General features: G+C 46.4%; 1 protein-coding gene across 1 annotated transcript; it reads left to right on the top strand.

Moving 5' to 3' along the window:
• The first annotated feature begins 7,116 nt into the window (after window positions 1-7,116).
• LOC120939720 (mucin-2-like) lies at window positions 7,117-25,756 on the top strand. The gene is made up of 6 exons (XM_040352048.1): window positions 7,117-7,633; window positions 11,973-14,361; window positions 14,428-15,329; window positions 15,789-17,201; window positions 20,412-20,488; window positions 23,185-25,756. Exons 1-6 carry the CDS (start codon window positions 7,117-7,119, stop codon window positions 23,290-23,292), a joined length of 5,406 nt encoding a protein of 1,801 aa, XP_040207982.1. The 3' UTR covers window positions 23,293-25,756.
• The last annotated feature ends 1,141 nt before the right edge of the window (window positions 25,757-26,897 follow it).

Raw genomic sequence — 26,897 nt, 5'->3', positions numbered from 1 at the left:
GAAGCTGTTATAGCTGCAAAGGGCGGAGCCAACTCAATACTGACCCCTCCGGACTAAGACTGGGACGCCATTAAAGTTCCTGTGCGTGTAAAGGCCGGCGTCCCAATACTTTTGGTAATATAGTGTATGGGGAACCGGCTGGTTTGAGCGACAAAACGCATCCAGTTCGCATATATGTACACGGAGCCTAAACGTTTCTGAGAAGCTCACCTGTCCGGGGACACACGTCTTTGATTGGAAGGCACGCATTTCTCTGGTCGGGTGTGATCGGTGTTCAGTCTCTGTATTGATAATCTCTATTGTAATCACTGATAAGGAATGTCGCTTTTCCTCTTTGCCCCTCCCCCCTCCGGCCCCATGCCAGTCAGCAGAACATTTCATATCCAGACGAGTCAGTGATCAGATATTCCTCCTGCGTGTGTGTGGGGGGGTTATCTGGGGGGAAACTGACGGCTTTCTGAACCCCGGATTTTATTGTGTGCCCCCCCCCTGGAATAATGGGGGGACCCCGGCGAGGAATACTTCCTGGGATTATCGCCCTCCAGCTGCTCTTTTCTGGTAAGTCTTTGGAACAATTGCTACTTTTTTATTTTTTTGGGGGGGGGGGGGGGAATCTGTGACTGAAATAAATGACAAAATATCTTATTTTATCAATTTATGTGATAAGAATTTTCCACGAAAATTGAATTGTCTTCTTAACCACTTTGACCTCTTGAAAAGTTTTACCCCCCCCCCCCCCCCTTCATGACCAGGATTTTTTTTCGCTATTTAGTACTGCGCTATTTTAACTGGTAATTGCGCTTTCATGCAACACTGTATCCAATAAAATACAAATATATATATTTTTTGAACACAATTAGAGCTTTCTTTTGGTGGTGGTTGATCATCACCGCTGTTTTTTTTTTTTTTGCAATATAAATGAAAAAAGACTAAAAATGTTTAAATAAAAAAACTATGGGCCAGATCCACATAGCGAGTACGCCGGCGTATCTACTGATATCTACTGATACGCCGGCGTACTTTCAAATTTCCCGCGTCGTATCTTTAGTTTGAATCCTCAAACCAAGATACGACGGCATCTGGCTTCGATCCGACAGGTGTACGGCTTCGGATCTTAGATGCAATACTTCGGCGCCCGCTGGGTGGAGTTTGCGTCGTTTTCCGCGTCAGGTATGCAAATGAGCTATTTCCGACGATCCACGAACGTACGCGCGGCCGTCGCATTCTCTTACGTCGCCGCTAGTCGGCTTTTTCCGGCGTATAGTTAAAGCTGCTATTTTGCGGCGTATAGATAGACTTGCCATGTTAAAGCGTATGGCCGTCATTCCCGCGTCGAAATTAGATTTTTTTTTTGTGTGTAAGTCGTCCGTGAATAGCGATGGACATAAGTCACGTCTAAGTTCAAAAAATTACGTTGTTGCGACGTCATTTGGCGCAAAGCACAGCGGGAAATTTCGAAACGGAGCATGCGCAGTTCAATCGGCGCAGGGACGCGCTTCATTTAAATGAATCACGCCCCCTAATCGCCGATTTAAATTCCACCGCCAGAAATACACTACACCGCCGTAACTTACAGCGCAAAATCTTCCTGGATTAGACTTAAAGCCAGGTAAGATACGGCGGCGTAGCGTATCTCTGATACACTGCGCCGATCCATTTCTATGTGGATCTGGCCCTGTATTTTTTACTTTCTGCTATAAAACATAATAAAAAAAATAAAAATAAAATTGAATTTCTTCATAAATTTAGAATTAAATTTATATATATTTTTTTTAAACACAAATAGAGCTTTCTTTTGGTGGTATTTGATCACAACCGGGTGTTTATAATTTTTTGTTGCAATATAAATTAAAAATAGACTAAATATTTTCATATAAAAAAAACATTATTTTTTACTTTCTGCTATAAAAGATATCAAATAAAAAAAAATCGAATTTCTTCTTAAATTTAGAATAAAATGTATGTTTTTTTTAAACGCAAATAGAGCTTTATTTTGGTGGTATTTGGTGGTATTTGATCACCACGGGGGGTTTTTTTTTTTTTGTTTGTTTGTTTGTAATATAAATTAATATAAATTAAAAATAGACTAAATATTTTCATATAAAAAAACATGGGGTAGATTCAGGTAGGGAGCGCGTATTTGTGTGCGGGCGTAGCGTATCCTATTTACGCTATGCCTCCGCAACTTTGACAGGCAAGTGCAGTATTCACAAAGCAAAGTTGCGGCGGCGTAGCGTAAATAGGTCGGCGTAATTCAAATGTGGAAGATGTGGGCGTGTTTTATGTAAATTTATTGTGACCCCTCGTAAATGACGCTTTTTCCGAACGGCGCATGCGCCGTCCGTGAAAGTATCCCAGTGCGCATGCTCCAAATTAACCCGGAAAAAGCCAATGCTTTCGACGTGAACGTAAATGACGCACAGCCCTATTCGCGAACGACTTACGCAAACGACGTAATCGACGGAAAATTTTACGCTGGCCCGACGTCCATACTTAACATTGGCTGCGCCTCATATAGCAGGGGTAACTTTACGCCGGAAAAAGCCCTACGTAAACGGCGTATCTGTACTGCGACGGCCGGCCGGGCGTACGTTCGTGAATAGGCGTATCTAGCTGATTTACATATTTCTAGGCGTAAATCAGCGTACACGCCCCTAGCGGCCAGCGTAAATATGCAGTTAAGATACGACGGCGTAGGAGACTTACGCCGGTCGTATCTTAGCAACATTTAAGCGTATCTCAGTTTGAAGTTGCGACGGCGTGGATTCGGACTTACGACGGCGTAAGTCTTTCTGAATTTAGGGCCTGATTCCCAAAAGAGATACGCAGACTTAACTGCTGTTCAGTCTGTGCCTAACTTTGGAAACGATCCTCAAAAGGCTTTTTCCAAAGTTAGGCAGAAAATCTGACATGTGTAAGACACTTACACGGTCAGATCTTAGGATGCAGTACCGCATCCGCCACTGGGGGCATTTCTCATTGAAATGCAGCTTTGAGTATGCAAATGAGGACTTATACAGATCCACAACGCTTTTCATCAGCTTTCCAGCACTGTGATTTCTGCGTAAGTTCCGATTTTGCCTGCGCAAAACTAGGGCTGGTTTTACAATGTGGAAAGTTAGTCACACCTTGTAAAGGCCCATTCAAGCGACGGCATTTGGTATGCATTCCCGAGGGAGAACTCCACGGCAATTTTTAAATTCAAAACCGGCATGGGTTCCCCCCCCAGGAGCATACCAGGCCCTTAGGTCTGGTATGGGTTGTAAGGAGACCCCCCCTACGCCGAAAATTCGACGTAGGGGGTCCCCCTACAATCCATACCAGACCCGTATCCAAAGCACGCTACCCGGCTGGTCAGGAATGGGAGTGGGGACGAGCGAGCGCCCCCCCCCTCCTGAGCCGTGCCAGGCCGCATGCCCTCAACATGGGGGGGTTGGGTGCTCTGGGGCAGGGGGGCGCACTGCGGGCCCCCCCACCCCAGAGCACCCTGTCCCCATGTTGATGAGGACAGGACCTCTTCCCGACAACCCTTGCCGTTGGTTGTCGGGGTCTGCGGGCGGGGGCTTATCGGAATCTGGGAGTCCCCTCAAATAAGGGGGCCCCCAGATACCGGCGCCCCCCACCCTAAGTGAATGGATATGGGGTACATCGTACCCCTACCCATTCACCTGGAGGCAAAAAGTAAAAGTTAGTAAACACACAACACAAGGCTTTTTAAAATAATTTATTATTCTGCTCCGGAGGCCCCCCCTGTCTTCTTTATTAGCTCTAATACCAGGGGGGGCTTCTTCTTCCACTCTCCGGGGGTCTTCTCCGCTCTCCGGGGGGGGTTTCTTCTTCCACTCTCCGGGGGGGGGGTCTTCTCCGCTCTCCGGGGGTCTTCTCCGCTCTCCGGGGGTCTTCTTCTATCTTCGCCGCTCTCCGCTGTTGACTCGGCGCACCCCGGTTCTTCTGCAGATGTCCCGTGCCTTCTTCTTCAGCGCTGGCTGCCTGCTATCTTTGTGTGTTAGCTCAATTACTAGCAGGCAGCCAGCGCGGTCTTCTGTGACGTCAGGGTCTTCTCTTCTGTTCTTCTCCCCTCTTCCGATGTTGCCTCGTCGCCTCTTCTCGCTGCAATGATGGAAGCGCGCCTTGCATCCCATTTATATAGGCATCACCGTCCCATCATGCTCCGGCAGGTACCCACGTGGGTACCTACCGGAGCATGATGGGAAGGTGATGCCTATATAAATGGGATGCAAGGCGCGCTTCCATCATTGCAGTGTCAAGAGGCGACGAGGCAACATCGGAAGAAGGGAGAAGAACAGAAGAGAAGACCCTGACGTCACAGAAGACCGCGCTGGCTGCCTGTTAGTAATTGAGCTAACACACAAAGATAGCAGGCAGCCAGCGCTGAAGAAGAAAGCACCGGACATCTGCAGAAGAACCGGGGTTCGCCGAGTCAACAGCGGAGAGCGGCGAAGATAGAAGAAGACCCCCGGAGAGCGGAGAAGACCCCCCCGGAGAGCGGAAGAAGAAACCCCCCCCGGAGAGTAGAAGAAGACCCCCGGAGAGCGGAAGAAGAAGCCCCCCCTGGTAATAGAGCTAATAAAGAAGACAGGGGGGGCCTCCGGAGCAGAATAATAAATTATTTTAAAAACCCTTGTGTTGTGTGTTTACTAACTTTTACTTTTTGCCTACAGGTGAATGGGTAGGGGTACGATGTACCCCATATCCATTCACTTAGGGTGGGGGGCCGGTATCTGGGGGCCCCCTTATTTGAGGGGACTCCCAGATTCCGATAAGCCCCCGCCCGCAGACCCCGACAACCAACGGCAAGGGTTGTCGGGAAGAGGTCCTGTCCTCATCAACATGGGGACAGGGTGCTCTGGGGTGGGGGGGCCCGCAGTGCGCCCCCCTGCCCCAGAGCACCCAACCCCCCCATGTTGAGGGCATGCGGCCTGGCACGGCTCAGGAGGGGGGGGGCGCTCGCTCGTCCCCACTCCCATTCCTGACCGGCCGGGTAGCGTGCTTTGGATACGGGTCTGGTATGGATTGTAGGGGGACCCCCTACGTCGAATTTTCGGCGTGGGGGGGGTCTCCTTACAACCCATACCAGACCTAAGGGCCTGGTATGCTCCTGGGGGGGGGGAACCCATGCCGGTTTTTTCTTTGAAAATTGGCATGGAGTTCTCCCTCTCAGGAATGCATGCTGAGCGACGCTGTCATTTTTTTTTTTTAATTATTTGTTTTCTCGGCGCGTATATTTTTTTTCACCCGTCGCAACTTTAGTGTCCCGTCGCAATCCACAAAGCCGCCCGGCGTCGATTACGTTCGCGCGCTGCACGTCGGGAAAATTACGTCACACGCATGCGCAGTACGGCCGGCGCAGGAGCGCGCCTCATTTAAATTTTAAACGCCCCCCGGAGAGGAGGACCGCCTTGCGACGGCGGCACTTAAGTTACACGGCCTGAAATTTCTAGGTAAGTGCTTTGTGGATCAGGCACTTAGGTAGAAATTTTAAGTCAGTGTAACTTAACTGCTGAAACTTAAGTTAGGCAGCTTTTTTGGGAATCAGGCCCTTATTTTTTATTTTATTTCTTACTTTTTTTTTTTTTTTTTTTTACTTTCTGCTATAAAACATATCAAATAAAAAAAACAGATTTCTTCTTAAATTTAGAATAGTCTAGACTATTGTGTCCAATCACTGTGCTGTGATTCGTTATAACACAAGCTGATTTTTGGAAAGGGGGGGGGGGGTGTCCCTGAATGGTAGTTTGGGAATGTGGTCACCCTAGTTAGGAATGGCCCCATGCATGCATCATGGTCTAGTTCTAGAACCTGTGGTGACCGCCAATGGTGACCTTTTCTTGATAGAGCCAGGGATCAGAGAGAGAAGTACCACATGGGGAGAGATAGGTATGATTATATCCGTGACTGGTATACATATTGGGGATCTTCTCCCAAAAGGCATTAATGGGGGGGCAGGCCCACCACATATAGGTCATTGTCCCTGGGTGGGATATACAGGGCTAATATCGATCAGATACCGAGGGATAGATATGATGAAAGAAGACTGGGAGGAAGAAGACCAACTATTGACTGAAATCCGTTGACTCAATGGAATGCTCCGACAAATGTTTTTTCGGAATTTCCATACAAATGTTCTAATGACTGGTGTACAACCAATCATACACAACCAATCATACAATCAATGTACCACATTGTGTCTTCTCCAACGTGACATAAACTAGCAAAAATGTCTGCAAGAAAATGGCTGGAAGGTCTTCAGAAGATGATGATCTGCAGAATAGTTTCAGAGCCCCTTCAGACCACCGAGGTTCCTGCCGGTGCTCAGTGGCGGAACTGCCAGGGTCGTAAAGGTCATACTTGCAACTGGGCCTTGGTGTTCTGCCATCACGGGGGGGGGGGGGGGCCCAAAATCGTGAAACTTGCTTGTGTTTTCCTTGTGGCTTGCATGGGACTTTAGTTAACTTTGCAGTCTATGGCACTTAAATCGCACCAAAGTTGCATAAAAGTAGTGCAGGAACCAGTGGTGGCCCGTCCATTAGGGGGACGCATGGGCCGCCCCCCTAATCCATGTGCCTGGCTCCTAATCTACATGCAGGGCACTGGAAACATGGATTCCAACAGTTGTTTTTTTTTTTTTAGCACATGATTAGAGCCCGAGGCTGTAATTGGCTTTAAAAAAGGGTTGGCACGGGGCGCAGAGCACCGCGCCCTGAGCCCACCTAGTTGTGTGACAATAGCAAATTAATATTCGCTTTTGTCTTCCTGATTCTACTCCCGGCCAATCAGGAAGTGGGTTCTGAGACCTGATCAGCCAGGGAGTCGCATTAATTAACGCATTTGTGTTTTTACTTTTCATAGGACTTTTTGTATAGCAGTGTGAACTGGGGCTTATAAAGGGGCTCTGCAATGAGAGTAAAGGGTGTCTGGATCAGTGAGAACTGATACTCAGACCAAAAATTTTACCAAAAAAATGGGCAAACTTGAATGCACTACTTGATTTTTTTTTTCTGCCCTCACTTTTCTATGTTTCCATATCTTTGTATGAAAAGGGCTATGGGACCCATATAAAGAGCCCTGGGATTAGTTAAAAGGACCTCAGGACTAATGGAAAGGGCCTCGGGACCAATGGAAAGGGTCTCGGGACCAGACCAATGGAAAGGGCCTCTGGGCCAATGGAAAGGGCCTTGGGACCAATGGAAAGGACTTCGGGACCAATGGAAAGGGCCTCGGGACCAATGGAAAAGACTTCGAGACCAATGGAAAGGGCCTCGGGACCAATGGAAAGGGCCTCGGGACCAGACCAATGAAAAAGGCCTCTGGGCCAATGGAAAGGGCCTTGGGACCAATAGAAAGGACTTTGGGACCAATGGAAAGGACTTCGGGACCAATGGAAAGGGCCTCGGGACCAGACCAATGAAAAGGGCCTCGGGATCAATGGAAAGGGCCTCAGGACCAATGGAAAGGGCCTCAGGACCAATGGAAAGGGCCACAGGACCAATGGAAAGGGCCTCAGGACCAATGGAAAGGGCCTCGGGACCAATGAAAAGGGCCTCGGGACCAATGGAAAGGGCCTCGGGACCAATGGAAAGGGCCTCAGGACCAATGGAAAGGACTCTGGCAGGCAAGGAAACACTTCCTACTTTCTTACATCAGAGAGAGAGAGACAATGGAGAGAGAGAGAGAGAGAGATATCAGGGAAAGACATGTGCTCAGAAGTGGGTAGGGGGTGGAGACAAGGAACAGTACATGGAGGTAGGTAGGGGGTGGAGACAAGGGACAGTACATGGAGGTAGGTAGGGGGTGGAGACAAGGGACAGTGCTTGGAGATGGGTAGGGGTGGAGACAAGGGACGGTGCTCAGAGGTGGATAGGGGGTGGAGACAAGGGACGTGCTGGAGGTGGGTTATGGGTGGAGAAAAAGGGACGGTGCTGGAGGGGGGTTATGGGTGGAGACAAGATACGGTGCTCAGAGGTGAGTAGATGGTGGAGACAAGAGACAGTGCTCGGAAGTGGGTAGGGGGTGGAGACAAGGGACGGTGCTCAGAGGTGGGTAGGGGTGGAGAAAAGGGACGTGCTGGAGGTGGGTTATGGGTGGAGACAAGGGACGGTGCTGGAGGTGGGTTATGGGTGGAGACAAGGGACGTGCTGGAGGGGGGTTATGGGTGAGACAAGATACGTGCTCAGAGGTGAGTAGGTGGTAGAGACAAGAGACAGTGCTCGGAAGTGGGTAGGGGGTGGAGACAAGGGACAGTGCTCAGAGGTGAGTAGGGGTGGAGACAAGGGACGTGCTGGAGGTGGGTTATGGGTGGAGACAAGGGACGGTGCTGGAGGTGGGTTATGGGTGGAGAAAAAGGGACGGTGCTGGAGGGGGGTTATGGGTGGAGACAAGATACGGTGCTCAGAGGTGAGTAGGTGGTGGAGACAAGAGACAGTGCTCGGAAGTGGGTAGGGGGTGGAGACAAGGGACGGTGCTCAGAGGTGGGTAGGGGTGGAGACAAGGGACGGTGCTGGAGGTGGGTTATGGGTGGAGACAAGGGACGGTGCTGGAGGGGGGTTATGGGTGGAGACAGGGGACGGTGCTGGAGGTGGGTTATGGGTGGAGAGAAGGGACGGTGCTGGAGGGGGGGTTGTGGGTGGAGACAAGGGACGTGCTGGAGGTGGGTTATGGGTGGAGACAAGGGACGGTGCTGGAGGTGGGTTATGGGTGGAGACTAGGGACGTGCTGGAGGGGGGTTATGGGTGGAGAAAAAGGGACGGTGCTGGAGGGGGGTTATGGGTGGAGACAAGATACGGTGCTCAGAGGTGAGTAGGTGGTGGAGACAAGAGACAGTGCTCGGAAGTGGGTAGGGGGTGGAGACAAGGGACGGTGCTCAGAGGTGGGTAGGGGTGGAGACAAGGGACGTGCTGGAGGTGGGTTATGGGTGGAGACAATGGACGGTGCTGGAGGTGGGTTATGGGTGGAGACAAGGGATGGTGCTCAGAGGTGAGTAGGGGGTGGAAACAAGTGGTGACTCAGAACAACCAGGGTTCCTTGAGGTCTCTTCAGGGGTTTCATTGTCAAAATGCCTAAAAATTGCCCCAAAATTGTATACAATGGAGTGGATGAAACCTGCCTTTTAGTTACACAAAGTCACAGGTTTTCATTGTACACCATCACAACCTTCTAGCTGACAACCTCCTAACGTCCAATGACGTCATCAGTTGATAAGAAGGATGTCAGTTGACTGCCCATCATCCTTGTTTCACCATCCCTTTCCTTTCTCCATTAGCTTTGGGGTCTCGTTAGCTAAGTAATGGAGAAAAATTGTGGGAGAAGAGAAACATTGTAATATTAGTCAGTACCAGTTTGCAAAATGTTATTTGTTTTGAAAGAATAAATCACCTCTAACGTTGGGTGTCCCATGTGTATTGATGTTGCTGTATTATGTAAAACTATCAGAACAGTTTTTACATTTTAGAATGTGGTGCCTCAAGACTGTCCATAATTTTGGAGGATGCCTCGAGAATTTCCATAATTTTGGAGGATGCCTCAAGACTGTCCATAATTTTGGAGGATGCCTCGAGATTGTCCATAATTTTGGAGGATGCCTCGAGATTGTCCATAATTTTGGAGGATGCCTCGAGATTGTCCATAATTTTGGAGGATGCCTCGAGATTAGGGTTGTCCCTTTACCACTTTTTTAAGACCGAGTACAAGTACCGATACTTTTTTCAAGTACTCGCCGATACCGATTACCGATACTTTTTTTAATGTCATGTGACAGTGACACTGACTGATGGGCACTAAAAGGTGGCACTGACTGATGGCTGGCTGTGGCACTGATGGCTGGGCACGGTTAGGTGCCACTGACTGATGGACACTGATAAGTGTCACACACAGATGCCTGGCACTAATGGCTGGCACTGACTGATGAGCACTGATAAGTGGCACTGATTCAGCATTGGTGAGTAGTGCACTGATATGTGCTACTGATGAGCACTGATGGGTGGCATGCACTGATGGCTGGCACTAACTGATGACCACTGACTGTTGAGCACTGATTCATGGCTGACACTGACAGGTGAGCACTGATGGATGGCACTGACTGATGGCTGGGCACTGATGGCTGGGCACTGACGGCTGGACACTGGTGGATGGATAGGCACTGATGGATGGCTGGGCACTGATGGATGTCTGGTCACTGATGGCTGGGCACCGATGGCTGGACACTGATGGCTTGGCACTGATGGCTGGACACTGATGGCTTGGCACTGACGACTGGACACTGGTGGATGGCTAGGCACTGGATGGCTGGGCACTGATGGATGTCTGGTCACTGATGGCTGGGCACCGATGGCTGGACACTGATGGCTTGGCACTGATGGCTGGACACTGATGGCTGGGCACTGACAGATGGCTGGGCACTGATGGCTGGGCACTGACAGATGGCACTGATTGATGGCTGGCACTTACAGGTGGCTGGTACTGATATCTGGCACTTAAATTACATGAGAGGAAAAAGAAAACTTAAATATTTTACTATGCTGCCTACGGCGCCCATCTTGGTACACCCTGCACTCGGCCGCATAAAAGCAGCAGCGGACATCTTGTTACACCCAGCCCAAACTATATGGGCTGGGTGTAACAAGATGTCTGCTGCTGGCTGAATGTGGCCGGGTTGAGGGTTTACCAATATGGGCGTCGGGATGTTCAAGGCAACCATAGCGTCACATTACTTGCCAAATGTGATGACTCTAGACAATGATAGCGATGGATGATGCAGCTGCGTGCGGCGCCCTGCACCCCTGCCAGCTTACTTGCACGTGGACTCCTTGCTCCGATTTTTGCTCCGCTCATGACTCCGCCCGCTGACTCCGCCCGCGGACTCCGCTCGTGACTCTGCCCGCTGACTCCGCCCGCTGACTTTCTGTTAACACTGCCTCTCTCTCTCATATCCCAGGTATCGGGTGAAGCATCGGGAGCATTTGCGCGAGTACAAGTACTCGCGCAAATGCTCGGTATCGGTCCCGATACCGATGCTAGTATCGGTATCAGGACAGCCCTACTGGAGATTGTCCATAATTTTGGAGGATGCCTCGAGACTGTCCATAATTTTGGAGGAAGCCTTTGAGATTGTCCATAGTTATGGAGGATGCCTCTATTGTCCATAGTTATGGAGGATGCCTTAAGATTGTCCATCATTTTGGAGGGTGCCTCGAGATTGTCCATAATTTTGGAGGGTGCCTCGAGATTGTCCATAATTTTGGAGGATGCCTCGAGAATTTCCATAATTTTGGAGGGTGCCTCGAGATTGTCCATAGTTTTGGAGGATGCCTCGAGATTGTCCATAGTTATGGAGGATGCCTTAAGATTGTCCATAATTTTGGAGGATGCCTCGAGACTGCCCATCATTTTGGAGGGTGCCTCGAGATTGTCCATCATTTTGGAGGATGCCTCGAGAATGTCCATAATTTTGGAGGGTGCCTCGAGATTGTCCATAATTTTGGAGGGTGCCTCGAGATTGTCCATAATTTTGGAGGGTGCCTCCAGATTGTCCATAATTTTGGAGGGTGCCTCCAGATTGTCCATAATTTTGGAGGATGCCTCGAGATTGTCCATAATTTTGGAGGATGCCTCGAGATTGTCCATAATTTTGGAGGGTGCCTCGAGAATGTCCATAATTTTGGAGGGTGCCTCGAGATTGTCTATCATTTTGGAGGATGCCTCGAGATTGTCCATAATTTTGGAGGATGCCTCGAGATTGTCCATAATTTTGGAGGATCCCTCGAGATTGTCCATAGTTTTAAAGGTTACCATGACTGAAAAAAGGTTGAGAAAAACTGCCTTAGACCTGTAGGTAACAGCTTGATTGCTAGGATATAAAAGTGGGGAAACAGGGGCACCTCTGCTCCATACTTCCTGTCAAGGTGAAAATCTCTTAAATTGAGATGTTTTTCACAAATATTTGCTCCGGAATTAAGAAAGCTCTGGAATTAGGGAATTGTCAGAAATCAAATCTGATACATTTCCGATACTGAATATTTATGGCATTCACAGTCACTCTCCGGCAATATTAGTGCTTGCTTCTCTTTCATCGTATTATGTGAATTTACTGATATTTTATTCATCTTCTGCTCTTTTAGCTTTTGCACCAAATACAACTGCAGATTCAGTCTATCCCGTATTAGTAGTAGAGGCTGCAACCTCAACAACGACTGGGACTACAACCTATAACACAACTGTGACCACAACAGCAACTGAAACTACAACCTCAACTGAATCTACACCAGCAACTGAAACTACAACCTCAACTGAATCTACACCAACAACTGAAACTACAACCACAACTGAATCTACACCAACAACTGAATCTACACCAGCAACTGAAACTACAACCTCAACTGAATCTACACCAACAACTGAAACTACAACCACAACTGAATCTACACCAGCAACTGAATCTACACCAACAACTGAAACTACAACCTCAACTGAATCTACTCCAACAACTGAAACTACAACCACAACTGAATCTACACCAACAACTGAAACTACAACCTCAACTGAATCTACACCAGCAACTGAAACTACAACCTCAACTGAATCTACACCAGCAACTGAAACTACAACCTCAACTGAATCTACACCAACAACTGAAACTACAACCTCAACTGAATCTACACCAGCAACTGAAACTACAACCTCAACTGAATCTACACCAACAACTGAAACTACAACCACAACTGAATCTACACCAACAACTGAAACTACAACCACAACTGAATCTACACCAACAACTAAAACTACAACCTCAACTGAATCTACACCAGCAACTGAAACTACAACCTCAACTGAATCTATACCAACAACTGAAACTACAACCTCAACTGAATCTACACCAGCAACTGAAACTACAACCTCAACCACAACTAAATCTACACCAACAACTGAAACTACAACCGCAACTGAATCTACACCCACAACTGAAACTACAACCACAACTGAATCTACACCAACAACTGAAACTACAACCACAACTGAATCTACACCAACAACTGAAACTACAACCACAACTGAATCTACACCAACAACTGAAACTACAACCACAACTGAATCTACACCAACAACTGAAACTACAACCTCAACTGAATCTACACCAACAACTGAAACTACAACCTCAACTGAATCTACACCAGCAACTGAAACTACAACCTTAACCACAACTAAATCTACACCAACAACTGAAACTACAATCACAACTGAATCTACAGCAGCAACTGAAACTACAACCACAACTGAATCTACACCAGCAACTGAAACTACAACCTCAACCAAAACTGAATCTACACAAGCAACTGGAACTACAATTTCTACCACAACTTCATCTAGATTAGCAACTGAAACTACAACCGCAACCACAACCGAATCTACACCAGCAGCTCGATCTACAACCTCAACCACAACTGAATCCACAACCGCAACTGAATCTAGACCAGCAACTGAAACTACAACCTCAACCACAACTGAATCTAGACCACTAATGGAAACTACAACCTCTACCACAGCTGAATCTACACCAGCAACTGGAACTACAACCTCAACCACAGCTGAATCTAGACCAGTAACAGAAACTATAACCTCAACCACAGCTGAATCTACACCAGCAACTGAAACTACAACCTCTACAACAACTGGATCAGTATTAACTACTGAAACATCAACTTCAACCACAAATAAGTCCACAATGACAACTGACACTACAACCTCAACTAAGACCACACCAACAACTGAAAGCACAATCTCAACCACAATTGAGTCCATACCAACAGCTCAAACTACAACCTTAACTACAACTGAATCCATACCAACAACTGAGACTACAGCCTCATCCACAACTGAGACCAAAGCAATAACAACACCAACTGAGATGTCAACTTCGACCACAGCTAGATCCACACCAACAACTGATTCTGCAACTTCAACCACAACTGAGTCCATACCAATGACTGAATCTACAACCACAGCAACAAGTGGAACCACACCAATAACTAAGATTTCAACTGTAACTGAATCCACAATAACTGAATCTACAACCTCAGCTACAACTGAGTTCACACAAACAACTGAGACTATAACCGCAACATCAACTAAGTCTGTATTAACAAATAACACCACTATCCCAACTACAGCTGAGCCCAAACCAACAACTGAATCTAGAACATCGGCTACAACTGCTCCTATAGTGCAAACCACAACATCATCATCATCCACCACTCCAGTACCAGAAACCACAACACCATTTATCAATCCAATTGTTCAAACCACAACACTACCTACCACTCCAACAGTGCAAAGCACATCATCACCTACCACTCCAGCAGTGCAAAGCACATCATCACCTACCACTCCAGCAGTGCAAAGCACAACACTACCTAGCACTGACAATACAACCTCAACCACAATTGAGTCCATACCAACAGCTAAGCTTACAAATTCAACCACAGCTGAGTCCACCCCAACAACTGTCCCTACAACCTCAACCACAACTACATCCACAGCAACAACTAGGACTACAACCTCAGCCACAACTGAGTCCACGCCCACAGCTCAAACTACAAACTCAACTACAACTACAGTGGTGCAAACCACAACACCACCTACCACTCCAGCAGTGCAAAGCACAATGTCACCTACCACTCCAATACCAACAACACCACCAACCGCTCCAGCAGTACAAAACACAACATCATCTACCAGTGACACTACAACCTCAACCACAACTGAGACCACACCAACAGCTGAAAGCACAACCTCAACCACAATTGAGTCCATACCAACAGCTAAGATTACAAATTCAACCACAACTGAGTCCACCCCAACAACTGACCCTACAACCTCAACCACAACTGAGTCCATGCCCACAGCTCAAACTACAACCTCAACCACAACTGAATCCATACCAACAACTGAGACTACAACCTCGTCCACAACTGAGACCACAGCAATAACAACGTCAACTGAGACCATAGCTAGGTCCACACCAACAACTGACCCTGCATCTTCAACCACAACTGAGTCCATACCAACGACTGAATCTACAACCACAGCAACAAGTGGAACCACAGCAATAACTAAGACTTCAACTGTAACTGAATCCACAATAACTGAATCTACACCTACCTCAGCTACAACTGAGTTCACACAAACAACTGAGACTATAACCGCAACATCAACTGAGTCTGTATTAACAAATAACACCACTACCCCAACTACAGCTCAGCCCAAACCAACAACTGAATCTACAACATCGGCTACAACTGCTCCTATAGTGCAAACCACAACACCATCTACCACTCCAGTACCAGAAACCACAACACCATTTATCAATCCAATTGTTCAAACCACAACACTACCTACCACTCCAGCAGTGCAAAGCACAACACCACCTACCACTGACAATTCAACCTCAACCACAATTGACTCCATACCAACAACTGAGACTACAACCTCAACCGAGTCCACGCCCACAGCTCAAACTGCAAACTCAACTACAACTGACTCCATACCAACAACTGAGACTACAACCTCAACCACAACTGAGTCCACGCCCACACCTCAAACTGCAACCTCAACTACAACTACAGTGGTGCAATCCACAACACCACCTACCGCTCCAGGAGTGCAAAGCACAACACCACCTACCACTGACACTACAACCTCAACCACAACTGAGACCACACCAACAGCTGAAAGCACAACCTCAACCACAACTACATCCACAGCAACAACTAGGACTTCAACATCATCATCTACCACTCCAGTACCAGAAACCACAACACCATTTATCAATCCAATTTTTCAAACCACAACACTACCTACCACTCCAGCAGTGCAAAGCACAACACCACCTACCACTGACAATACAACCTCAACCACAATTGAGTCCATACCAACAGCTAAGCTTACAAATTCAACCACAGCTGAGTCCACCCCAACAACTGTCCCTACAACCTCAACCACAACTACATCCACAGCAACAACTAGGACTACAACCTCAACCACAACTGAGTCCACGCCCACAGCTCAAACTGTAACCTCAACCACAACTGACTCCATACCAACAACTGAGACTACAACCTCAACCACAACTGAGTTCACGCCCACAGCTCAAACTGCAACCTCAACTACAACTACAGTGGTGCAAACCACAACAATACATACCGCTCCAGCAGTGCAAAGCACAACATCACCTACCACTCCAATACCAACAACACCACCAACCGCTCCAGCAGTACAAAACACAACATTACCTACCACTCCAATACCAACAACACCACCAACCGCTCCAGCAGTACAAAACACAACAACAGCTACCACTCCAGCAGTGCAAAGCACAACATCATCTACCACTGACACTACAACCTCAACCATAACTGAGACCACACCAACAGCTGAAAGCACAACCTCAACCACAATTGAGTCCATACCAACAGCTAAGATTACAAACTTAACCACAGCTGAGTCCACCCCAACAACTGTCCCTACAACCTCAACCACAACTGAGTCCACGCCCACAGCTCAAACTGCAACCTCAACTACAACTACAGTGGTGCAAACCACAACACCACCTACCACTCCAGCAGTGCAAAGCACAACATCATCTACCACAACCTCAACCACACCAACAACTGAAAGCACAACCTCAACCTCAATTGAGTCCATACCAACAGCTAAGCTTACAAATTCAACCACAACTGAGTCCACCCCAACAACTGACCCTACAACCTCAACCACAGCAACAACTAGGACTACAACCTCAACCACAACTGAGTCCACCCCAACAACTGTCCCTACAACCTCAACCACAGCAACAACTAGGACTACAACCTCAACCACAACTGAGTCCACCCCAACAACTGTCCCTACAACCTCAACCACAACTACATCCACAGCAACAACTAGGACTACAACCTCAACCACAACTGAGTCCACGCCCACAGCTCAAACTACAATCTCAACCACAACTACAGTGGTGCAAACCACAACACCACCTACCACTCCAGCAGTGCAAAGCACAACACCACCTACCACTCCAATACCAACAACACCATCTACAAGCCAATCTCCATTTAATTCCACAACTCCATCTGCAAACTGGACCACAACTAAATCTAGCTTCAGCAGCACACAGTACTCCTCTGTTGCAAGAGGTAAGTAGCTTCCAGTTACCGGCTCCTTACACGTCGGCTTGCTTATTTATTACACTTAGGAGTATACAGTATGCAGGGTGCTGGTTTCTTTGTGGTGGTCGGCATTGTAATGTTTGCAGAAACATGTCTGCTGTTTGGTAAACTTCCCAAAAACTGATATTTTTTTTTTTTAGTAAATGCCGGAGAATTAAACCACTGATCCCCGCCACAACAGTAGATCCCCCTCAGCAACAATTTAACTGTCCCAGGAACAATAGTTTCCCACAAGCAAACGCTAGATCCCCCCACCAGCAGCAGTTGAACCCCCTAGCAGCAAAAGCTCACCCACCAGCAACAATAAATCCACCTTCAGCAATAATAGACCCCAAGCAACAGTAAACCCACAAAGCAACAATAGATCCCAGCACCAACAATAGATTCCCCAAGCAACACTAGGCCCCCAGCAATACTAGATCCCCCCAGCAACAATAGATCTCCCACTAGAAACAATTGATTCCTTAGCAACACTAGATTCTCCCAGGAACAATAAACACCCTAAGCAACAATAGTTCCCCCCAGCAACAATAGATCGCTCCAGAAACAATAGATCGCTCCAGAAACAATAGATCCCTCCAGCAACAATAGACTCCCCATCAACAATAGATCGCTATCGGCAACACTAGATCTCCAGCAGGCCGCAGCAATAAATCTGACCCAGCAATAATGGACCCCCCCCTCTGCAAAAATAGAAACCACAAGCAACAATAAACCCACCCAGATAAAATAGATCCCAACACCAACAATAGATTCCCCACGAAAAATTTGACCCCCAGCAATAATAGGACCCCTAGCAACAATAGATCTCCCACTAGCAACAATAGATTCCCTAGCAACAATAGATTCTCCCAGCAACAATAAACACCCCAAGCAACGAGAGATCCCTCCAGCAACAATAGACCCCCCCGTAACAATATACCCCTATCAGCAAAAATATATCTCCAGCAGGCAGCAATAGTAGACCCCTATTGGCAGCCATAGATCCCCAGCAGGCAGCATCAACTGATCCCCCCATAACAGTGGATTCCCTTTAGCAACAATAGACCCACCAGCAACACTACATCCCTCATCAGCAACAATAGACCCCCAAACAACACTACACCCCCCAGAAATAATAGATCCCCCAGCACTTCTAATACCAGACACCCCAAGCAACAGTAATCCCACCCAGCAAGAAAAAGCACCCCCAGCATCAATAGATCACCCACCGGCAACAATATAACCACCCCAGCAACAGTAGAACCCTATCAGCAGCAATATAATCCCCCCCCCCCCACCAGCAACAATAGACCATCTGGCAGCATCAATAGATCTTTCAGCAGCCAGCAACAATAGCCCTACCAGCAACATATGTAAATAGCAGCAACATTCATATGTAAATAAAAGGCGGCATTCATATGTATATCATGCCCCTCTGCAGCGAGGAGATGAAGTGCTGTAACCTCTAGCAACCAATCAGTGAGCAGAATTACTGTACAGTAATCTCTAGCAACCGATCAACAAGAAGAAATCATGTGCTGTAACCTCTAGCAACTAATCAGCAGGGCCGCCATCAGGGGGATACAGGCAGTACACCTGGAAGGGGCCCGGAGGTCCCCAGGGGCCCGGATGGCAACCCCCTTTAAAAAAAAAAAGGGGGGGTCGGAGGCCCGCAGGGCCCCAGATGGCAACTCCCCTTTTTTTTATTTATTCTTTATAAAAAAAAATATATATTTTTTTTATATATTTTTATTTTATATTTTATTAAAGGGCCATTTTTTTTTTTAGAGGTCCGGAGGTCCCCAGGGCCCGGATGCCAACTCCCCTTTTTTTATTTATTCTTTATAAAAAAAAATATATATTTTTTTTATATATTTTTATTTTATATTTTATTAAAGGGCCATTTTTTTTTTTTTAGAGGTCCGAAGGTCCCCAGGGCCCCAGATGGCAACTCCCCTTTTTTTTATTTATTCTTTATAAAAAAAAATATATATTTTTTTTATATATTTTTATTTTATATTTTATTAAAGGGCCATTTTTTTTTTTTAGAGGTCCGGAGGTCCCCAGGGCCCGGATGCCAACTCCCCTTTTTTTATTTATTCTTTATAAAAAAAAATATATATTTTTTTTATATATTTTTTTTTTTTATTTTATTAAAGGGCCATTTTTTTTTTTTTAGAGGTCCGAAGGTCCCCAGGGCCCCAGATGGCAACTCCCCTTTTTTTTATTTATTCTTTATAAAAAAAAATATATATTTTTTTTATATATTTTTATTTTATATTTTATTAAAGGGCCATTTTTTTTTTTTTAGAGGTCCGGAGGTCCCCAGGGCCCGGATGCCAACTCCCCTTTTTTTTATTTATTTTTTATTAAAAAAAATATATTTTTTCTAATATATTTTTATTTTATTTTTTATTAAAGGACCAATTTTTTTTTAGGGGTATGGGGGTTCCCAGGGGCCCGGAGATCCCCAGGGCCCCAGATGAAAACCCCCCTTTTTTTATAAAAAAAAAAAAAAAAGTTATTATATTATTTTATGCCTTTTTCTTTCTTTTTTTATATATATATATATATATATATATATATATATATATATATATATATATATATATATATATTATTATTAAAGGGCTCAGGAGGTCCCCAGGGCCCCTTGTGGCAAACCCCCTTTTTTTTTTTTTTATAAATGTTTATTTTTTTAACTTTGTTTATATATTCCCCAGGGCCCTGGATGGCAACCCCCCCTTATATATATATTTTTTATTATTAAAGGGCCCAGAGGTCCCCAGGGCCCCGGATGGCTACCCCCCTTTTTTTATGCGGCAGCCTCCCCCCCCCCCGCTTTTCAATTATAGACGGCAGCACTCCCCCCACCCAACGGTTCTCTGCTCCAGGGGGCCCATGCCTGAAGCTGTGTAAGGGGCCCCATAATTCCTGATGGCGGCCCTGCTAATCAGTGAGCCGTAATGTGTGCTGTAACCTCTAGCAACCAGTCAGTAAGTGTAAATGATATGCTGTAACCTCTGGCAACCAATCACAATCACTGCCTGATCTGATACAGTAAACTGATTTTAAGTCTAGCTGATATTTATTGTATGTCTCAGAGCAGGGGGAGAGAAACATTTGTTTTGCCCAGGGTCCAATCAACATTAAAGACGGCCCTACTTATGACGAATGACATTTCTTGTTTTTTAGGTTCCCTCGTGCTGAAGGTCGCCATGCGAAGTTCCACCGGCGTAGACACAAATGTATTGAACACTTTCGTACGACAGGTAATGTCACACACCGCCCCCCGGTGGCCACTTTGTAAAAAGCATGAACGGGGCGTCTTCTCTTTGCTCAGACTTTGTGGCTTATCCATTGGGGTAGATTCAGGTAGGGCTGCGCACTGTTACGGAGGGCGCAGCGTTCCGTTTTTACGCTGCGCCTCCGTAAATTACCTGCGCTACGCTAGATTCACGGAGCAGTAGCTCCGTAATTTGCGCGGGCGCTCCGTAAAACTGCCCGGCGTAAGCGCGCGTAATTTAAATGATCCCATAGGGGGCATGGATCATTTAAATTAGGCGCGTTCCCGCGCCGAACGTAGTGCGCATGCTCCGTCGGGAAACTTTCCCGACGTGCATTGCGGCAAATGACGTCGCAAGGACGTCATTTGCTTTAACGTGAATGTAAATGGCATCCAGCGCCATTCACGATTCACTTACGCAAACAACGTAATTTTCAAACATCGCGACGCGGGAACGACGGGTATACTTAGCATTGGCTGCCCCTGCTAATAGCAGGAGCAGCCTTACGCGGAACCCGACGAACGCAAACGACGTAAACTGCGTACGCAGGGCTCGCGTAGGGTTGTGAATCGGCGTTAGTATGCAATTTGCATACTCTTCGCTGACCACTACGGGAACGCCACCTAGCGGCCTGCGTAAGAATGCAGCCTACGATACGACGGCATAAGAGCCTTATGCCACGCATATTTTAGGCTGCAGTCGGCGTATCGAGGTTCCTGAATCAGGAGCAGTCGATACGCCGGAGCAAGTAAGCAATTGCGCTGCGTATCTATGGATACGCAGACGCAATTGCTTTTTGAATCTACCCCATTATTTACAAAAAAACTGACATTTGTAGCGTTTTGGTTATTTTCACCCCTTTGTGGAAATCAAACCGTCATTTAGAATCTATGCAAACCAAAGTCTAGTGATCAATATATTTGGTCTCACCGCATAATAACCCCCCCCCCCCCCAAAAAAAAACATTCCCATATGTTGCAGATTTCCTATTCTTAGATGTGGTGGCTGAATTTGTTTTCTTTTTTTTTAGGCTTTTTTCCCTTTTATTTTACCAGGTGATCCTGCCAGTAACACGCCTCCTGTCCTAAGCTGGATACACGCTATACAACTTTTGTTGTCTGATTTCCTTATAGATTTACCAGAACTATGTAGTACAAGGTCCGGCCTGATTGCATACAAATTGAAGGCTTGACCTCCATATTATATGATTTTGGTAAATCCACAGGAAAAAAAATCTAAAGAAAATCGTATAGTGTGTACGCAGCTTAAAAGGTGACTTCACTCTGGATGGGGGAGCAATGGAGACACCTTTGGACAGCAGCATTGTCAGTCATGGGGGGGGGGGAAGGGAGAGATAGATGGACTAGCAGATTTAGATGGACTTGACGGGGATCTCCAGACTACACCAGGTGAGTCAAATGTGGCCCCACTACAGGATTTTATCTGACCTGTAGCTGATGTGACCAGTCTCCACTGTGTAGGGGACCCCAATTCAAGGGGGACTATAATGGGGACCCTCATGTGAGGCGAGAGTCTGATGTGCAATCTGATAAAGGAGGACCCTGATGTAAAGGGGGCATATTGATGGGGACTCTGATGAAGACTCTGATGTAAGGGGGCATTCTTATGGGGACTCTGATGTAAGGGGGATTCTGATGGGGACTCTGATGTAAGGGGGCATTCTGATGGGGACTCTGATGTAAGGGGGTATTCTGATGGGGACTCTGATGTAAGGGGCATTCTGATGGGGACTCTGATGTAAGGGGGCATTCTGATGGGGACTCTCATGTAAGGGGGCATTCTGATGGGGACTCTGATGTAAGGGGGCATTTTGATGCGGACTCTGATGTAAGGGGGTATTCTGATGGGGACTCTGATGTAAGGGGGCATATTGATGGGGACTCTGATGTAAGGGGGTATTCTGATGGGGACTCTGATGTAAGGGGGTATTCTGATGGGGACTCTGATGCAAGATTGTAAGGTTGCTTTGAATATTAGAAATTAGTTAAAAAGGGGTTTTGGTTTGTGGTGCTCAGATGCAGTGAAGATCAGCAGCTGCAGCCAATCAGCAGAGGGTTTATGTGGATATGGGATCTTATATTGGGTGGAGCCATCTGGGCCCCTCCCACAGCTCTGCCCTCTCTCTCCTTGTGCAGGGTGTCTGGTCTTGTCTCCGCCCCCCTCCAGTAGTTTTCTGCAGGCAGCCTGTCGAGGATAAAGCTTGCTAGGCCCCTCCCTCAGCTCTGCCCTCTCTTTGTGCAGGGTGACTGGTCTTGTCTCCGCCCCCTCCCGTAGTTTTCTGCAGGAAACCTATAGAGGGTGGAGCCTGCTGGCCCCTCCCACAGCCCTGCCCTCTCTCTCCTTGTGGCGGGTGACTGGTCTTGTCTCCGCCCCCTCCCGTAGTTTTCTGCAGGAAACCTATAGAGGGTGGAGCCTGCTAGGCCCCTCCCACAGCTCTTCTCTCTGCATGGGCTACAACCCAGTGATGATGTCACTGCTACTTTCACAAGGTAATATCTTTGTTTGTATAGGTGTTTGGTGCACACAGAGTGGATCTATATCCTTTATGGCTATTGTGGGATATATAGTATTTAAAATGATGCTTTGTTATTGGATGCTCAAGTTTCCTTCCTTCCTTTACTATGTATAGCCATTCACAGGACTCCTCTTGTGTTTTACAGGCATGTAATATGGTCTTCTCGGTGGTACACTCCGGACACATCACAGTGACCTACGGGGGGAACAGGATCTCCGTGGAATGCTCTTCAGTCCTTCCCGTTATCTATTAGTCTGACCCCTCCCCAGAGGATCCTAATCAACGTTCTATTCTAATACAACACTGGGTGAAAAATGGAATCTCACTTTCCTTCGATCATTTGTAGGTTTTATAGAATACGCATAGAGATTGTTTAAAAAAAATGATACTATAAGACTTTCACTGCCCATCCCTACAAACCAGGAGTCAATGGAATGGCCAGCGCAACCAAAAACAGGAAGTCCCCTCCCCTGAGGATCCAAGTGCTTCATTCAAAACAGGCTGGACTCCAGTCCCAACTTATTACAGAATATGCATAGAGATTATTTAGAAAAAATGCAATGCTGTAAGGCTTTCACTGCCAATCCCTACAAACCAAAAGTCAATAGAATGGCCAGCACAGCCATTGGCCACCAGATGGCACAGAAAAGGGAAGTCACCTCCTCTGAGGATCTGAGTGCTTCATTCAAAAGGGACTGGACTCCCAACTTATTACAGAATATGCATACAGATGGTTTAGAAACAATTTGATACTTTAAGACTTTCCCTGCATGCCAAAAGTTAATAGAATGGCCAGCACAGTCATTGTTGCCATTGGTCATCAGGTGGACCTGAAATCTGAAAGTCCCCTCCCACAAGGATCTGAGTGCTTCTATCTAAAAGGACTAGAGTCTCAAAATATGAGAATTAGAAAAATGTGATACTGTGAGACTTTTACTGCTAATCCCTACAGGCCAAAAGTTAATAGAATGGCCAGCACAGCCATTGGCCACCAGATGGCACAGAAAAGGGAAGTCACCTCCTCTGAGGATCTGAGTGCTTCATTCCAAACGGGCTGGACTCCCAACTTTTTACAGAATATGCATAGAGATGGTTTAGAAAAAGTATAATACTGTAAGACTTTCACTGCCAATCCCTGCAGGCCAAAAGTCAATAGAATGGCCAGCACAGTCATTGTTGCCATTGGCCATCAGGTGGACCTGAAATCTGAAAGTCTCCTCCCCTGAGGATCTGATTGCTTCTATCTAAAGGGACTAGAGTCTCAAAATATGAGAATTAGAAAAATGTGATACTGTGAGACTTTTACTGCCAATCCCTACAGGCCAAAAGTTAATAGAATGGCCAGCACAGCCATTGGCCACCAGATGGCACAGAAAGCAGGAAGTCCCCTCCCCTGAGGATCTGAGTGATTCATTCAAAACGGGCTGGACTCCCAACTTTTTACAGAATATGCATAGAGATGGTTTAGAAAAAGTATAATACTGTAAGACTTTCACTGCCAATCCCTGCAGGCCAAAAGTCAATAGAATGGCCAGCACAGTCATTGTTGCCATTGGCCATCAGGTGGAACTGAAATCTGAAAGTCCCCTCCCCTGAGGATCTGAGTGCTTCTATCTAAAGGGACTAGAGTCTCAAAATATGAGAATTTGAAAAATGTGATACTGTAAGACTTTCAATGGCAATCCCTACAAGCCAAAAGTTAATAGAATGGCCAGCACATCCATTGTTGCCATTGGCTACCAGGTGGCACTGACAGTCTCCTCCCCTGAGGATCTGAGTTCTGCATTTAAAAGGACCTGGATTCCAGACTTTTTACATAATATGCTTTCATGTAATTTGAAAAAATGTGATGCTCTAACATGCGGGGCCCACTGATTCCTCCGGTATTCAATTGTAATGTAACTGTACTTTCTGCCTTCATGTTGCAATTTGCTGCGTAAACTGTTGGCGCCATATAAATCCTGTATACTAATAATAATAATACTGTAAGACTTTCACTGCCAATCCCTACAGGCCAGGGAGTCAATGGAATGGCCAGCACAGCCATTGTTGCAATTGGCCACCAGGTGGCACTGGAAGCAGGAAGTCCCCTCCTCTGAGGATCTGAGTGCTTCATTCAACAGGGGGGTTGGACTCCCAACTTTTTACAGAATATGCATAGAGATGATTTTAAAATATTATACTGTAAGACTTTCACTGCCAATGCCTACAGGCCAAAAATCAATAGAATGTCCAGCACGGCCATTGTTGCCATTGGCCACCAGGTGGAGCTGAAATCTGGAGGTCCCCTCCCCTGAGGATCTGAGTGCTTCATTTGAAAAGGAACTGGATTCCAAACTTTTTACAGAGATGATTTGGAAAAATGTGATGCTCTCTAACGAGTAGGGCCCTCTGATTCCTCCTGTATTAAATTATATTGTAATTGTACTGTCCTCATGTTGTAAAGAGCTGCGCAAACTGTTGGCATTATATAAATCCTGTACAACAATAATAATAATGTTAGACTTTCACTGCAAATCCCTACAAGCCAGGAGCCATTGTAATGGCCAGCATGGCCATTGTTGCATTTGGCCACCAGTTGGAACTGAAAGCAGGAAGTCCCCTCCCCTGAGGATCTTCATTCATTCATTCTCTGGGTGCTTCATTCAAAAGGGGTTGGACTCCCAACTTAAAAAAAAAAAAATCTATATAATAAAAATACTTATCTTTTTATAAAAGACTTTAGAATAAAAATGTTCCGGCTCTGTGGATACTGATACATCATTTCCCGTCACTTCCTAAGTGGGAGGGGCTACCTGCTAATAATCACATGATCCGTCCAATTGTTGATAATAAAAGAAAAACTGCAGGGGAAAAAGAAGACAACCAACCAGAAGAGCAGGAAATGAAACGGTATTTTGGTTACAAAGAAGCAACATTTGACTTTTTTTTTTGGTTTACTGCAAATTTGAAATGTAAAAAAATTATTTTACGTTAAATAAATGATAAAATATCTTGTTTTATCAATTATACATGTGATAGGAATTTTCCACAAATAAATGGAGTTGCCTTGACTAGGGCAGCCGGATACCTTACTGCACCAAACAAGACAAGTATCTACCCCTTTCCACTGTAACCTTCCCAATGAACACATTGACACCTGCTGGATTAAAATGGCCTGTTAGGCCTTTATTAACAAAATACAAAATAACTGAATATATATATATATAAAAATTATATATATATATATATATATAACTCCCAAACTTAAATATTTAACATATTAATATTTTCTTAAACCTTTTACCACACCTTGGTTGTCAGACCCCCTGACAACCCCTGATCACTCTTTTGGGCCTGTGGTACCATCGTAGCTAACAACATGTCCCCAGTCGCAACCACCGCCTCGAGGACCCTAGCTGACCACAGACCCCACCCACTTCTCCCCTGGTGGTCCAGACTGACACCAGACCACCAAGGGGGACTCCATCCCTGAAACTATGCCCCCCACCGTTTTACCGAACCATCCGTCTATTTATAAAACGTCAGGGGAACCCACCGCCACCTACCTAAAACCGACAAACCACTTACCTCTTAAAATTAGGGCGGGAGGGTGGGACTTTCTCCCTCAGCTTCCTCTCCCGGACTGCCGATGCCCCTCCTCCCACTTCTCCTCACTATCCAGCAACTCCTCCCTCCTTCCTATCTCCACCAACCAGGTAAGTTCTCAGGAAAACTCTAACACCCCCACTCTTTTAACCCCTTCTCCTACGCCTGTTACCTGCACCCTGTCATGCTGTCCTCCACCTCCGTTACACTACGGCTCCGAACGTGTCTTTAACCACTTGACCCCTCCCACTACCCGGGTCAAAATTAACT

This window comes from Rana temporaria, chromosome 5 (assembly GCF_905171775.1).
Source record: "Rana temporaria chromosome 5, aRanTem1.1, whole genome shotgun sequence".
In the NCBI taxonomy this organism is placed as follows: Eukaryota; Metazoa; Chordata; class Amphibia; order Anura; family Ranidae; genus Rana; species Rana temporaria.
Note: the sequence above shows the minus strand (reverse complement) of the source record. Positions and strands in the feature narration are given on the sequence as shown.